The 16,890-nt window shown below is 41.2% G+C and overlaps 1 protein-coding gene across 1 annotated transcript in view; it reads right to left on the bottom strand.

The window, feature by feature from the left end:
- Window positions 1-4,090: 4,090 nt before the first annotated feature.
- The window catches only part of TFCP2L1 (transcription factor CP2 like 1), a 37,801-nt gene continuing 25,001 nt past the window's right edge, over window positions 4,091-16,890 (bottom strand). The window contains exons 9-15 of the mRNA XM_005017516.5: window positions 15,974-16,022; window positions 15,784-15,877; window positions 14,825-14,915; window positions 14,049-14,149; window positions 12,927-13,069; window positions 10,782-10,833; window positions 4,091-10,366 (exon numbers count right to left, since the gene is read on the bottom strand). Of these exons, the coding sequence (XP_005017573.1) occupies window positions 10,329-10,366; window positions 10,782-10,833; window positions 12,927-13,069; window positions 14,049-14,149; window positions 14,825-14,915; window positions 15,784-15,877; window positions 15,974-16,022 (568 nt within the window). The 3' untranslated portion in view covers window positions 4,091-10,328. The remainder of the gene's footprint in view (window positions 10,367-10,781; window positions 10,834-12,926; window positions 13,070-14,048; window positions 14,150-14,824; window positions 14,916-15,783; window positions 15,878-15,973; window positions 16,023-16,890) is intronic.

The following is a 16,890-nucleotide window of genomic DNA, read 5'->3' on the forward strand; positions in this document are numbered from 1 at the left end:
ATAAGAATTAGATAAAAAATTCAACTGTTGTATCAAGAATTGGAAAGTGGGGAAAAAAAAAAAAAATTGCATCACACATGTAGGACACAGCAGGATCCTGCTGAGCTGTGTGTGCTGGGCAGGACCACACTGGTTCCCCTCCCTCGGACTCCATGCAGCTCCCTGTGGCTTCTGCTCTGCAGGATGGGCATTGTGCTGCCTCAGAAACAACACAGGAGGATCAATGCTCTTTTTTTCTCACAGGTTGCTTGCTGAGTCATTTCTGGCAAATGAATTCTGAAGTGAGTCAACAGCTTGTTGCCACTTTGTCCTTGTGGTGTTAAAAGTGATTCATGCTGGGGTTTAGGTGGAAGCTAAGTTGCTTCCTTGCCATGCTGACTGTCAACTAGTGGTGACTGTCAGCTAATTGCTTGAATTTGCCTTGGAAAACCTTGGAGACCATTACTGGGGTTCAGCTCCAGTCCACACAGGGTTATATAAAACAGGAATAGAACACCCCTGCCCTGCTCCTACTGCTGCAATAGCATGCATATCCCCACATGTGAACTCTCCATCATGGACAGTCTTCAAGGTCAAGCCAGACAATTATCCGCTGTGAACATTGATAGACAACCCCCTGATAATTTGGGGGCACATTTGCTACCATCATGAAGCAGAACAGCTACTCTGTCATGACTTCACATGAGCAAGAACATCCTTAACCCAGCAGCTGCCTTAACCCACTCTCCAAACGATCCTGGAATAGATTGAGCAGTTACCCGTGGACTCTGTGGAACAATCCCACCACCCATCTTCAGCCATCGTTTAATGCTGGTATCATGAAGTGGCCTGTGTTGTCCATAGAGAGACACTGTGTCCTCCAGAAACCAGTAAGCAGGGCCTAACTGGAAGGCTTGGGTTCCCGATGTCCAAGCACCCAAGCTAAGCTGAGGAGGCCAGTAACATAAAACTCTCCTCCCTGCCTTTGTTACCAAACCTGTGGAGTTAATTTGCTCATTTAAACAGCTGCAGAGCAAGGTGTCCTCCTGAGCAGGCTGTTGGTAGGTTGTGCTGCTAAGCAAGGTGCTCAGGAGGGGGACACGTGTTTTTGATCAGTGACAGAGAAGTGTGCATATTTATTTGGCAACAGGCATGCCTCTTCTGCAAGTATGGCAGGGGTCAGCAGAGCCAGGAGGCCAAAGCTTTTTAAAAAGCAAGGCAGAATGCCTTTTCCTTTCCCCACTGGTTAACTTCAGCAGTCACCAAATTTATCCCCATGTTCTCACTTGGGCTTTCAGGCCACACATGTGAGAGTACACAAATATGGCTGCCTCAGGAAACAAAAGTTGTGGCCACATAGGCCCCACCATGAAATGAGGTAAATATGTTGGAAACAGGAAACTGTGGGCGGTTCTGGAATAATTTTTTGCCCGGGACAATGTTCTTTGTCCTCAGGACAGCTGTGCCAGAGCATGCACTTGGCTTAATGTATGCAGTCTCCATGCTTTCACACTGAGCTTTCCTTCCCTGGGTTGCTGCAGCCACGCAGCCTCAGCCACTCTTTTCTTCCTGCAGAAAGTCACACGCTCGTTTTTCACTCAACTTTTCCCTGATTTTCCTCCCACAGGTTAAACTATTAAGTGATGTCATGGAGATCTTAATTCCCAAAGTGCTGCCAACCTTCCAGAAATGCTTCCTTCTGGGAGATGCTAAGCTTTGATAACACTTTCGTGAAGAAATTCCTCCTGGTGTTGCATTTGCTCGAGGCCATCTTACATGTTTCTAGCACCTCTCTTCTCTAAAGCATAGTCATCATTTCATAGAATTTTCACCCTTGGAAAATGATTTCTCAGTCACTAATATTCTTTCTTCCATCTGTGTTATACTTGCTTAGAACTTGTTATCAGTGAAATCAGAATTGAGGCATTTCTAAGCTGCAAAATGGATAGCAGCACTGTTTGCAACAGGATTTTAGGATTAAGAATATATTGCAAAAGAAAATAAAAAAAGTGTATATATAAATAATATAAATATTCACAATAAGCAGCCCTTTTAACATGTCTACAGACATCCTCAGAGGAAAATGGAGGGATTGGGGCCCTGTGCCTCTACACCCACAGTGGTAAACAAGCAGATGCCAGTTTAAAAGTCCCAATGTAAAGACATAGGTGAACTGGCACCTGGGGGGACCTTATCCAGGGTGGTGGTGTACCATCTTTTATTGCTTCATTTTGCTTTATTTAAAACATTTTTTTTTCCAGTTGTCTGTTGTCCTTACTCAACAGACCCCCGAGTAGATTTTACTTGCTGCTATAACTTACCTGCATAGTGTAATATCGAGTATCATTCCCACTTATACCTGAGTCACATCACTACTCTCCATGAAATGGAAGAAAAGACTTGGTGGGGTTCTTTGGTTGTGATTTTGTGTGTGAGTGATAGCCAGGACAGACACTACAGCCCGTCCTGCTTCCCTAGGCTCATTGTAGCACTTGGTACCTCAGTTCCTTCCTGAAACAGAAGAGGTTGGTGCATCCCAAAGCCCAAATCCCAACCCAAACCCCTGGCCATGCTTCTATGGGGAGCTGAGCAGCCTTTGTTCATCAGAAATGCTAGTTTGACCAATGTGGGACAACTAATCTTTGCTGTAATATACTAAATAAATCATTGCAGGGTCAAATCTTTCCTTTTAAAGTAGCATTCTTTCACCCAATGAGCATGAGGGAAGGTATTTTTCTACCTGCTCCATAGTTGTGACTAATCCTTTTCACTGAAAGACTGCATTGTTTCATAAATTGGAAAACTAATTCTGAAATGTTTGCTTGCTGTTGAAGATTTATATGAGATTAGGCCACAGCTTTGGCTCAGCAGCTCCAGTGTTAGGCCTTGGCTCTCCTCACTCATGACCAGCTATTTTCAGCTCCTGTCCAGCCATAAACACGGCTGCTGCTGACTTCTGAGTGTGTTCCCAAGATCTTTTCCGTATAAGCTTCTGTATTGCTGTCTGTACTACAGTAATTAAAATGTGCAGCATTACCTCTTTCTCTGCCATTAATGTCCCTTTATCAGGCAATTCTAGATAATCTTCTGACCATTTTTGCATTTAACAATGCCTGCCAGCACATGGGTTAAGCTTACAGTAGAGGGACGATTTTGCATGGAGCTCAGTTGGAAGCACCCATGCCAGCAGCTGGTGTGTGCAATCCTCAGGTGCACCTCACGTGGGGTGTCAGGGAGGGATTCACCTCTGTAGTCCCACAATCCCTGGGGATGGCTCCTGCAGGGGATAGCCCTCCTGAAAAATACTCATCCACCTGCCTCTAGAAACATTGTCCTTGCTGTTACACTTCGCATATGAACTTACGTTACACAGAGGCACATGCTACATTTTCTAGTTTCGTGATTCAAATATTCCAGCAAAATAAAGGAGCCAAAATTTCTCTTGAAGTCAAGAAGCACCCTGATGTGGTAGAATATCCATTCCCTCTCCTTTACCTTAATGGCAAGTTTGGCTGCTGGAAGATAACATTTTCCAGGTGGGCTCCATCTTCTCCAAGTGGAGACAGCAGACATCTATCTCAATTTCTTGAATGTGTGTATTATTAGAGCTATGTCTTGCCTTTAGAGGATGCTGAAATGCTTTCACCCAAACCTCTGGGAATGTCCAGACCTCACTACCTCTTCTCCGGCATATCTAACAGCATCTAAATAGCACAGAGCATTGCTATCAGGAAGGACATTTTGCTCATCTTTCCTGTCACCAGTCTCTGAAATACCTGTGTCCTCTGCTTAGCAAGCCCACAGCCAGCTGCTACCTAACCCAGTTTGTGTTCTCTCTGTTGCTGCTTCAGTAAGAATTAGGCACTTCTCCCCATGCCCGGACTCAGATTAAATGTGATCTGCTCTCTGCATTGTGTTGCTGAGAAATGAATTCAGTCCCAATGAGAAGAGAATAGCTGCAGGACATTTGGCTGTTGCTGACATTCTCGCACCAGCACTTTGCAAACTGCACTCCCGCTGATTCTGAGAGGGCACTCAGCACCTTACAGCTGCCGATGCACGGCTTTCCTGCACCCATCCATGCCGAGCAGTGCAGAGATGAAACACACACTTCTTACAAACGGGTTTATTTGCATTTTGACTGGAGCACAGATTCTAGATACAGATTTCTTCTGCACAACAGTACAATAGCCAGTGCAAAATATGCTTTTTTTTTTTTTTTAATTCATGTACAAAAAAACGAACAAACAAAAAGACAAAAAGTGTGGCAGTATTTACTCACAACTGGTACGCCTCAGCCTCCAATCTACCCACCTCCACTCACCCTCGCCCATCACGCCAACTTTGGGGTCAGCATCGCCCATCTCGAATGGCTGCATTGTCAGTGAACAGAGGTAACTCCCATAGCCCTTTGAAAGATAAACGCTCACCCCAAGCAAACTGGGAAAACAGCAGGCTACTTAAGAAAAAGTTAGGCACACCAGATGCTTACCAACACATCCCCCCACAGGGAGCAGAAGAATTTTGAGGGAATGGCCAAAAAAAAGAAAAAAAAGTACAAATCGGAAATGCACAAAAAGCTAGGCACCAGCTTAACCCCTTTTTTAAAGAGAGACAAGGATGTTAGCATACACCTCCAGTCTGCCTTCTGCTATTCACCTACAGTAGCTATGATCAACACCAAACACACACTCCCCACTTTGAGTACCCTGTGCTGTCAAGCAGATTATAATCTTAAGAAAATATCTGTAGTACTACCATAAAGTAAAACCATTTAATAATTGGAGGAGAAAGACAAGCTACAGTCTGAATACAAGTATTTCTCTGAGAACAGTCAAAAACAAAAACAGAGACAAAAAAAAACTGTCCCAGTCATCCACCAGATGATTGCTAGAATTACAGCCAATGCTTAAGCAATACAACATCAAGCTAGGAAAGTCACCGTATGGCTATTCAGCTTAGGAAGTAGCTTTGACTAATTTACAAAGCTTTGAGCTATCTATTTCTCTTTAACTTATTTTCAGAAGCCGCACTATAGAGCTGCAGTGCCAGTGCAAGAATATACTCGTCTTCACCAAGGCCTGGAATTTATATTGCAGAAGGTCATCAAATTTACATCACTCCAAGTGGACCATCTCCAAATCACCTAGAGCTGCTATTATGGACTTTTACATTTCTGCTCAAGGAATGACTGGGTTTCAAAGCTTGACCAACAAGAGTTCTTTACATTGAAATGCAATTAAACAAAGCAGAGTACCAATTAAAGCCAAAGGACACAAGTACTCAGCACATATATGTGTTGATACAGTACAGTATGTATGTGTATATATATATATGCATAAATATGTTTATGTTACATTACAAGGAGAGTGCCATTCAGGACTTCTCAACTGCAATAATCCTTTTACTACCTGCAATTCCTGAAAGTTCTGTCCATTAAATTTCACACCAGGACAATTAAGAATTTCAGTGTTTTCCAGATTGGATTATTATTTAGATTTTAGCCAATTAACCAAGCAGGGTGCTGAAAGAACAGGAGCATTAATTTTACAAACACCAGTCCTGCCACCTCAGGCACATGGCACAGATTTCTGTCACCAAATTATTTGTGCCTTTCCTCCCCTGCCCTGAGGTGACATACAATGGTCATTTCATTGTCATAGTCATACTAACTGATCTGTATCAATTTACTTAGTTTTCAGAGAAAATGTAACAATCAGTGAAATAATTCCAAGGAGCCAGTATGGATCTGATAAGAACCCGGGCTTGAGCTTTGCAGCACTGCTTGGAGTCATACTGCTTTTAATCATGTAACAATTCTCCTGCTATTTCATCCCCAGCAAGCCCACTTTTACTTGTAGGTTCCATGCATGATGACAGTTTGGGGTACCACACTACTTAAGTAAGGCTTAGTTAAGATTCCTAAAACCCAGAGCTGATAAAGGTCTGTCCTACAAATTTAACATACAGAGATAAAGTCTAATTTAAATTACTTTGAACAGAAGGTTTCATTTGTTACCTAAAAAAATAATAGGGGGGAAAAAAAGACATAAAATGTAACAGGCACTTAAGAGCACTGTAAATGCAAGATTCTTCTGGGACATTCACATGGGAGGGGGGTAGGGGGGGGGAGGAAGCTACTTATTTCCCTTGCCTTTAGCCCGTCTAGAACTTAGACATCTAGCCCAGATTACTCATTTGTGCTTCCTTTATTCTTGAAGAATGAAAAGCTTCCTTCTGGAGGCTGTCAGATTTTCAAATAGGGTGAACGGGTTTCTACAGGGACACCAGACCCTCTGTAATCACAGGGACAGCCTAAGCCATCAGGTAATCACCTGCCACTTACACAGGTGAGACAAGCCACTCATATGAAGTAAAGCCCTAACATCTGAAGGCTTCACCTGGTTTCTGTACAGACAAACTCACCATCTTCACTAGGCCAAGGGGCTGCTTTTGTGCTTTGGGAGGCAGGGAGGAAGGTTTGTCTGCAGCCCAGTCTCACACTAGCATTGCTCTGACCAATGCCACCTCAAGCACTCCTTCTCAGCCACAACGGTTCATGGTCAATTTGCCCACATACAACAACCTGTTGGTTACACAGCATCATGCAACAAGGGCAAAGGGTGCAATGTGTTTTTCTAACACCCAGAGACAAGTGGAAGTAACTCATCATTCATCCAGACACCCAACTAGCTGGTGTCGAGATGTTCATGGGTGTGTATGCTACTTCAGCACGAGCCCCCAAATTTCTGTTGGGACTACAGAGGTTCAACAAGGACTAGAACTACTTTGTCAAGTAGGCGTTAGCCTTACATACACATTACAGTTATACAGCTCAACAAACAAGCTAACATAGATAAAAACTGTAGAGCCCACCTAGTAGAACAATATTTATAATCTACATGATTGTTTACTCTGGTATACCTTCTTACAACATAGAAAGAAGAGCAAGATATACGGTCAGATTCATCCTTATATCAATATAAAATTACTCAATTTTAAAAATCTAAATATAACAAAGCCCTAACAGAGTTATTTTTGTTCAAAATTAATCAAGCAAGTGTTACAGAAATAGCATTAGGACTTCTGCGTATACTTCTTTATGGGCAAGATTTGTTTCTAAAATAACCAAGAACAAGTTATACTTCATAAAAATAAGCACACGGTTCTTAGTCCCTAACCATGACAGCAAAGCTGCCTCTATCCTTCCTTTGCAGTGCTGTGTTTATCTATTGCTGTGCCCCCTAAATTGCAGGGCTGTCACATGTGAGTGGATCAGGTACTGACTACACTCTATCTGGCAACCCCAATTTAAATCCCTCTCATCAGGCCAGATCCACCTCTCTTAGTTGTATGCCAACAGCAGCAATGCCAGATAAGCAGTACCAGGCCAATATTACAAAATGACATGAAAAAGTGTAGCCAATGCATCTTCTACAACAGAAACCAGACAGCAAGCAGCTCCTGGCACACAGTGGCATGTAGGCCCCACCTATTCACAAACATTTTGGAAGGTAACTATAGCTGTGAGGCCACAACTGGGGTCAGGGGACTCCCCACTGCCCCCTGACACAGGCCGCAGAGCCAGGGGGTGACACAGCTGCCTCTCAGACAGAATAAACCTCTACGACATCATTCAGCCTAGGCCAATAACCTGAACTTCTGTCATTGATGTATTTAATTTTCCTCAGAGTGTAGCGACACAAAAGGGGCACGAGGGAAACACAGATGTAGCTCAGCAGTGCCTACAGTACTTGGTGGCAAGTAGCTGCAGGAGGAAGTGAAGCTTGTCCTCCCATCTTCTGGGGAGTTTTGATCTGAGAGGGTGGCTGCAGGGAAGGAGCCCACCTTCCACCATGACCTTCTCGGGGCTTACAAAGTTCCTAAGTGCCACAAAGGGCAGCAAGAACAACTCAGTCTGGGTGTGAAAACATGGTTCAGCTGGAAACAACATTCAAAGACCATCAGGTCCAAGTTCCTGACCACTTCAGGGCTAACCAAAAGTTAAAGCATATTAGTGAGGGCATTGTCCAAAAGTCTTTTGAACACTGAGAGGCATGGGGCATCAACTACATCTATAGGAAGCCTGGTTCCAGTGTTTGACCAGAAATAAAGGTTTTGGTCAGTCACAAGTTCCCCTTCAGTGGCACTTTCATTTCAAGGCACGGTCAAGTTTCACGCGGCCTCATCTTCCTCAGAAAGATGGCATTTCCCATCTTCCAAAAAGGCATTTCTTCCCCCAAAGCTACTCCCAGCCTCTCTGTTTGGTACCATCTCACTCCAAGAGGCTACTCACAACTTTTCTCACCTACACAACCTAATCCTCAACCAAGCAGCCTCAAGCTCCTTCACTTCACAGGGTGGAACTGCCATGTCCCAAACCCTGAAAGTCTCTTTTGGATAACTGCTACGATTCATGGAGCATCCAGGACAGCCAGTTGTGCAAGATCATGCCTAAGTATGCAATGTTAGTCAATTAGATGAGTTGGCTGCAGGTTTTCCCATTGTAACACAGTTTTTCTATTCTAGTATTATTTTTGGTTTAAAAAAAAAAAATGGTGGGGATGGGTGCTTTTTTTGTTGCTTTTCTTTTGGTAGTGGGGGTTTGCACAAAAGTTCATGCTTTTAGTGGAAAAAAAAATGCTTTTCTCTGTACTTTGCTCTTTATTTCTGTTGGGAAAACTTGAAACATCGTTTTTGTCAGAAAAATTATCAGTCCACGTCTGTCCGAATTCCTCCGGTGTCAGCTGGGAGCTCTAATTCACAGTCTGCACATCCCCCTTTCCCAGAAGGCTGGGCTCCTGGGCACCCCTCCAGCCTTCATGACGCACTCCCCCTTTGACTAACCCGCGGTAAGTGCACCATGGGATCTGACATCCAGCCAAGGAGCTCGGCCCCAGGGGAGACATGGCGCACAAGGCACTTTAATGGTAATTTCTGAGGTCTGCGACAGTAGCTAAAACTGATGCTGCTTTAAGGGTCAAATGGATTTAATTAAACGTTTCCATTCCAAAACGCTAGAACGTTTTATTCAGCGTTTTCCAACTGACAATTTCTCTCTTTTTTTTTTTTTTTTTAAATTTCCATTCCAGGAAAATGTTGGTATTTCAGCTTTCTGTCTCAATTCAGGGAGAAATGAAATGTTCAAGCAGAAGAATTTGATGCTAGATAGCCATTCAGTCTGGGAGACAGTCTTATTAATTAGCTGCCAAAATCATCCATCCATGCAAGAAGGGTGTGATCCAGTTTGCCTTTGACATCAGCGAAAACCACTTTTTCAGCTTCATGGAGCCTGGATGGCATCCCAAGAGACCTGGGGAGGGGTGTGGGGGTTAACTGTAGTTGAGGCTATTTGAAACAGGAGTCCAGAGTGAAACAGCAAGAATATACGAAGCAGCCAACTAAGATGATCCATTACCTGGGCTCAATCTAAACTCAGTTTTACTTACTTTAATGATTTTCGCCTGCTGTTACTCACCAAGATCATAAAACCTAATTCCCAGTTACAGTAAAGACAGCAGTTAATTAACACTTTATAGAGTAGAATAAATCTGCGATATGAATTTCTCATGAGCTCTATGGCTTTCAATGTTCAAAACATTTCCTCCGAAAACCCTCTTATACTCTATGCAAGGAGACTACTCTAAAGCTAAAGATACAAAACAGTACTGAACTGCTTGCTTCAGGTTGCCTGTCCTCCTTTGAACCCTGCAAAAATTGTTCTGTTGGATAAGCATTAAAGAAGCTCTGTCAGGTCAGACTAAGGTCTTGGGACTTCAAGCACATCTACAAATGGGAATCAGCTAATTGCAGGCTTCCAGGGTTGACACTGTGGATGGGGACTGGGCACCAAATCCATCGTCTGCGTTGCTCAATCTGCTCCTGGATTTAGCCCCAAGCCCTCCACCTCAAAGAGTAAAAGAGGAGCCACAGGGAGCCTATGTCCATCAAGAACGGGGTGTGTGTTGAAAGCAAGAAACACTCAGAACTGTAAATAAAACAATTCACCCAACCATGAGGGGTCTAGAGAATTGGTTTTTGTTTATCTTTCATTTCCCTTTAGTACAAGGCAGATGTTTCTAAGCAGTAAGCAGAAACCTCAACAATTTTTAAGACTGGAGAGGAAGGGAGGAAGGAAGAAACATGTACAAGCTTTGAGGATGTTCTTAACTCCAGCTTCAAAGAAAAAATGTATATCTGTAAAAGCAAGTTTTTCTTTAAGCTGTTTGGTAATTCTGAGTTCATAGGAGCATTTTATCCAGAAGGTTCTTCATGTTTCCAGTCTAGGTTGTAGCAATCTCAGTGAGGCACTAAACGTTAGGCTGTTAAAGTCTTTCTGTGCAGCACGGTCATTTTAAAATGATGTGGTAGCCATCATTGCTTTCAGCTGTAATAAAGAAACGCAAAACATTTTTTCATTGCTTTTAGAAAACAACACAAACAAATAACTCCAGGCTTTCTTAGGTAGTTTTCACTAGTTTGCACTCTTGTTCCACAACCCATTCATGACAATCAAATGTCAAAATATTTACAAAAAAATACAACATTGTAACCTTTTATCATCTTACCAGAAGGCCTTCTGCTCATTTATGTCAGTGGTATTTAAGTAATTATGTAAGTTTCATAACAGTGTAACAGAAGAAAACACAGATCAATCAGTAATTTGATGCATCTTCTTGACTTACATCAAATTGGATTAGTTTCCTCTTCGGGATACCAGCACTGAGTTTGTGATAAAGTTTAATCCCATTGAAAGGAGAAAAATATTTTTAGAAACATGTAGTAGGAGCAGCAATGCTTACCTTTTAATGTGCTGATAACAAAACAAGATTCATCTTGGAAGTTCTGCACCATCTGAAGGGTAGAAGAAAAAAGCCAACACAAAATGTTTTTAGCAATTTAATTCAAGATTCTTTCAGTGTCAGTATTGCCTTTAAAGAAAAGTTATCAAACAAATTCTGGTGTCTAGTCCTACATAGTTCTCAGTAACCCTGCCCATAGATCATTAAAAGTATATGAATGGTTAATTAGTGTCCTTACAGCTACTAATGTGCTTAAGAGAAACTTACACTGAAGTGCTTGCCTGGAACTGATCTGGCTTGTTCAGCATTTTACCCATCCTCTTTGCAACTCTTGATCCTACAAATTCTTACAACACTCTAGCTACTTTATTACAGATTATGCTCTTAATTGACTTGAACGGCACTATTCCATTTTAGGCTGGATAAACACAGACCCTCTCCTAAAATCTAGAAATAGTAATACACGCACACATCCACGTATTATACACACACATTCAGCAGAACCATGAAGCTCAGCTGCGTTTGTATTAGCATCTGGGATAATACGTAGAGATGGTCAGCCCTGAGGAATGAACGCCTTGTTGAATAAAGGAATGTTGTTAACATAATGTCATTTCAGAAGCGTCCACCTGGTTATTTTGACCAGAGAGTACTAGAGACGCTGTGCATGCATCTACATTTACCCATTTGTACTGTGTTGAAGCACAGGCATTTTAATGAAACTGCGAAGAGATGAGGCAGATCATGGTAAGATTAGTATCTAAAGCTATCTGAGTTATTGGTGAGAAACTAGCTATTCAGAACATTTGCAAGATCTAGTGAGGCCCCTAACTAAAAGACTCATCTAACTTCAGAACCAAGCTGAACCATTCACTTAAGCTTCATCCACAGTTAATGTTTCATCCCATCCTAGAGCAGCTGTGTGGAAGAGAGGAAGTGAATTACCTTCTGGAGCTGTCTCCTACAGCTACAGCAGAGAGTGGACACCTAACTTCAGAGGGAAGGTGACCAGAACCTATGATCAGCCCAGAAAATCCAGCTTTAAGCAAAACCCTTTCCCTAGCTACTGAACATCATTCAGTACATGCAGTAGAGCTCTTCCAGCTCTAAGTTCTCACATCAAACACCCTTTTCACCAAGACTGATCTCCCTATTCTCTTTTGGGTCTAACAGCCACCCCCTGCTCCCGCAAATCAAACTTGACTGGCCAGTCCATGTGTCCGTGTCTAATGATGCATGAAGTACATTCATACAGTGCCTCACTCTTGCCACTATGCTACTAAAACAAGAAAGAAAAAAAAAAAACACACACACAAAAATAAAGCAATAGACATTGTTAATAATTGACTTAAGTAAATAGTTAAAGCCTTATACCCAAGCTGGTTAAGGCAATTCCCCTACCAAGAGTTGCCTCCAAGCACTTTACATCCATAAAGCATTAATGTTTCAGATTTAATCAGGCTGAAATAGCAAGGAGACTTTAGGAATATGCATTACAGACTTCAATTTAGGCCCCAGTTGAGACCCATGCTCTGCTTCATTTGTTTTAACAATGTTCCTTATATAGGAAGCTTCCTAAGTGATTCTGGTGCATGAATGAGTAAGTCACTTAGTGGGGGAAAAAAGAGGAAGGGCAACTCACTATTAACCTACAAGTTAATGGAATGGACTAAATTAAGCCAACATATAATGGGACACAAACAGCTAGCAGAGGCCCATGAAATCATAGCGTGCATTTACACAGTGCTAACTCTGACCCAGTAGCCAGTCAGTCATTATGTGACTGTAGTCATTGGCTGAGATGTAAGACTAATTGCCCTAAAGATTTTCAAACTTGTCTTCTTCAAAAAGCTTTCCTATTCATTTTTAAAGAAACTCACTTCAGTTCTTCATTTTGGAATTTGTTTAAGCAGCCAAAATGAAAAGGAAACAATCAAGTATTTTTTAATCTCTTCTATAAAGCAAAAATCTTAAGATCACACCAAAATTAATGTTATGCATGAATGATATGCTTTAAATTATTTGTTTCAAGTGTTTGTGATTAGTGACCTTGCAACATTTTCTTGAAAATTCATGTCATACTTTAAAGGGTCATTCTGACTTCAAGAATGCAGACAACTGTTTTAGTTTGCTTTTATTTCTTACCTCATTGCTCACTAATACATGGATCCCTGTGGGTCCCTGCCGGTAGATTCGATTTATCTGCTGTGGAGAAATGCTGTACAAGTTTGCAATCTTCTCAATTAATTCCAAGGTGGTCAATTCTTCCAAGAAAATTGCATGATATACTGCAACAAGTTGAAAGGAATTACAGTGTAATTATAGGATAGTAATGACAGGTAACACCAAGATGCTCAATATCAACAACCGTATGGGTTTAAGATCAAGGTTCAAATCTTGACAGTAGATAAGCAAGCTTAGTACCTTCAGAGCAGGTACTAAGCAACTTGATGATTTGTAGACAAATACCTAACATTTGGGTACAGCAGGCAAATGGAACCCATGTCAGTTTTGCCCAGAGGAAATCATAAGGACTAATGACAACATGTATAATAGGGTACAAAAAATAATAATCCCTTATAAGGATGTCATTATTCTTATATGATATGCTTTACTACTTTTAAATTTTGACATTTTAAAGTAGCTCTGATTAAGCAGTAATACCCATGATAAGATGTTGTACAAAAGCAGTATTTTATTAGATACTTTCCCATTGACACCATAGGCACAAACTAAAGACTTCAGTGAATCAGATAACTGTAGATGACAATATTTTTTAAATCTCATCCAAATGGTAGGAACAGCCAGGTAGAAAAACTGTGTCTAGTTAAAACTACATGCCAGAACTAAGTAGGATCTTCATTCTCATGTAATCCTACTTCTGGAGCGTGTTATGAGAGACAGTTCAGAGCAGTGAGTCCTCAAAAGCTTTGAAATTCCAAGAATTAGAACCCCACTTTAAGACATACCAGCCTTCCATTTCCTACAACACTTTCAAACAAGCCATATCTACAATCAAATTGTGGATAGGATGGCAGTTTTTAATGCTACAGTAATTGTTAAGAACAGAACAGAGCCCTTATTATGTCATTGTTTGGATAGCTTGTGAATGTAGCCTTTTAACTAAGCTAACTAACCTAACAGTGTCAGAACAGCAGTAAGTATGACCTCTTCAAACACACAATACCAAGCTGTGCCATGCAGAAGCTCAGGAAGAAAGCATATTTTCAGACAAGTGCTTAACAAAACCCATACATAAAAACTTACCGCAAAGACTGCCATCTCCATTTTCTCGTTTTTGGTGGAGGTGGGACCTGTTATGCTCTGGTTCTTGACAGACATAAATTGTCATCTTGGGCCTTACATTTCTATAGATTATTAAAAGACAGTAGTGAGTTATTTAGATCTAAAATTGTTCCAGTCAGCCACCAAACAATGAAAGCTGGAATCATTCAGGCTGTGCATAAATAATCAACTAATTCTTGATGCTGGTGACTAAATGACTTAGGGAGGTCTACTAAGAGCCCCCTGGGAGGTGGTGGTAGACTGCAGAACACCTGAATCTCTTCAGGGCCAGATAAGAATAAACAGTATCCAACATTTGCAAAGCAGTTCATCGTACTCTCATTTATTGATTTAAATTCTAAGCAGCTGGAGAATTTATAATGTTATTGCCATCTAAATTAAGTTTTACAGTCATCTGAGACTCCGGGGTTGTTCTGTTTGTTACCTGTGATGGAGATACAAGATGAGGTACTGTAGGCAGCATCACATATGAGGTACATGGAAACTATCATCTGGTAGCAAATAAATCACTGGAAATCCACATTATGCTGCTTCATTTTTAACTCAGGTGAGTTTGGCAGCATTTCTGATCTGCACTTGGATTTGAATACCATTGTGATCTCCAGCCTTTAAGATGACCCTCTGAAGTGTTAAAAGGAAGTCTAAATGCTACAGCTCCAGGATTAACTTCTTGTTAACACTGAAAATATCAAGGGATTCTGCCATAACAAGAAAAATAGGAAGGAAGAAGTACAAACCTTCCTTTGATTGCATTAAAGAGCCGAATTCCATCAGCAGGCCCACAGATTTGAACAAAATCTTCTTTGGACATCTTCAGTAAGTCAGCACCTATGTATTTCAGATATTTTTTTTCAGAAGTTAAGCAAATCTTAGCTTCCAAATTTTGTGTATGGTAAGCAGGATAGGGGAGGCGGAGAGAATCCACAAAGCTAAATCAGGCAGACTTGCCTGGAGAGGTTGCAAATTGAGAGAGGTGACACTGCAAATGAATCATTGTAAAATAGAGTGCTAGAAGAGCAGTGGTCCATAGGAAGATATTCTAGACAATACTGAAACAAGCTAGCTACTTAACACTCTCCACTACTAAATGTCCCAATTTTCTTTTGCTGCCATGTTCACCAGGTTATTTAAGCATAATACAAGCAAGTCAGAGAAAGGTTCCTCAAAGTTTCAACATCTTAAATACTTCTCTCTTCCACCATCTTAATGCCGTATACAACTACTAATGGGAGGGTACAGTAAAGTTGGAGCCAGGCTCTTCTTGAAGGTGCACAGTAACGGGGCAGGAGCCAGCTAACAGAAGTTGAGAAAGATGGCAAATACTGAATAGGTAAAAGGAAGTAGCTTTTCATTGTGAGCATCATCAAGTACTTGAAGAGGTTACCCAGAGAGATCATGGACTACCTCCAAGGTTGGAGATACTCAGAACACAACTGCAAAAGGCCCTACGCAACCTGAGCTAATTGGACTTGTTTCAAGCTAATGAACTCAAGAAGTCCCTTCCAACTTCGCTTATTTTCTTTACTTCTACAATTCATGTTTTGGTAAATGCTAACCTAAGAACAAAGTAACAACCACACCAGATCCGACTAGTGATCCCATCAACAGTGGCCAGCAGCAGATGCTATTGATAGGAAGCATGAGCTGCACTTACAATTGAGAATAAAAACAAAATAATTGGACCATTCAAACTCACCCGAAAAACTTGAGAAGAGTCTACAGAATGGAGAGAACCTATTACGATGAAGCCACTGCTGGGCATCTTGAATAGAAGCAGAAGGAAGGAGATGCTACATTGCAAAAAGAATAAGAAGGTCTTGAAATGAACTGTTCACCAGTGTCCTAAAAAAGAAAAGCACCACATTAACATGATCTCAAATACTTACATCATTGCTGGGAGGCAGGAGCTCCACTTGGTGGGTTGGAGAACTGTTGCTAAAAAAAATTATATAAAGTTGGAAGAGAAAAAAACATTATTTTAAATTTTGCATTCAGTGCCCATCCTCCTCCCCCTTCTCTATTTAACTCAACTGTCACAAGTTACATATTGATTTGATTTTTTTCTCCATCAGATTTTTAAAAAGATTTCAAAAATCTGGACAAGTACAAAAAACAAGCAAACAAAAACTCCACAACTCTGCTTTTGTTGCTCAGTTGAGTTTCTGCTCAACGCTGAGGAAAAACCCCGTTTACAGACCTCATTCAAGATTTTCCATACAGCTGACTTACTAATGTGACCCCATCTAACCAAGCAAGTTGTGACCTACAAGTGTGGCTAAACTCAACCATTCTGAGCCAGAAATCCCCTAACTAAATCCATTGTCTAATAGTGATTCTTCACAAAAACAGAATAATAAGGGACCTTCTAAATCAGCCCTGGTATTATTTTAAACATACTAAACTGTAGTTTATTACACAACATTTCTAATAGACCCTCCCTAAACACTGACGGGACCAATCTTAGGTATTTCATTTATTTCTTTATGATGGCAATATTACTGAATTAAATATGCCTCCTGTTTATCCTTCATTCTTGAATGGCTTCTTAGAAACCTGACTGTTTTGCTCCAGACAGCTTCTTTAAATCCCATTCAATTGGGAATTCAGCACACTGTCCCAAGCCATCTTAAGTCAGAAAAGAAGGGAGAAATACCAACTCAGGGGCTTTCAGCATTCAGCATCTCTTCAAACGCTCTTGTTGGAAGATACTGAGAATTGCTGGAACAGGGCATAGTATGTTGCCTGACCCCCATAAAAAAGTAGGAGAACAAAGTTATGGCCGGAATTGCCCAGGTGGTTCTCT

Source organism: Anas platyrhynchos, chromosome 7, assembly GCF_047663525.1.
Source record: "Anas platyrhynchos isolate ZD024472 breed Pekin duck chromosome 7, IASCAAS_PekinDuck_T2T, whole genome shotgun sequence".
In the NCBI taxonomy this organism is placed as follows: Eukaryota; Metazoa; Chordata; class Aves; order Anseriformes; family Anatidae; genus Anas; species Anas platyrhynchos.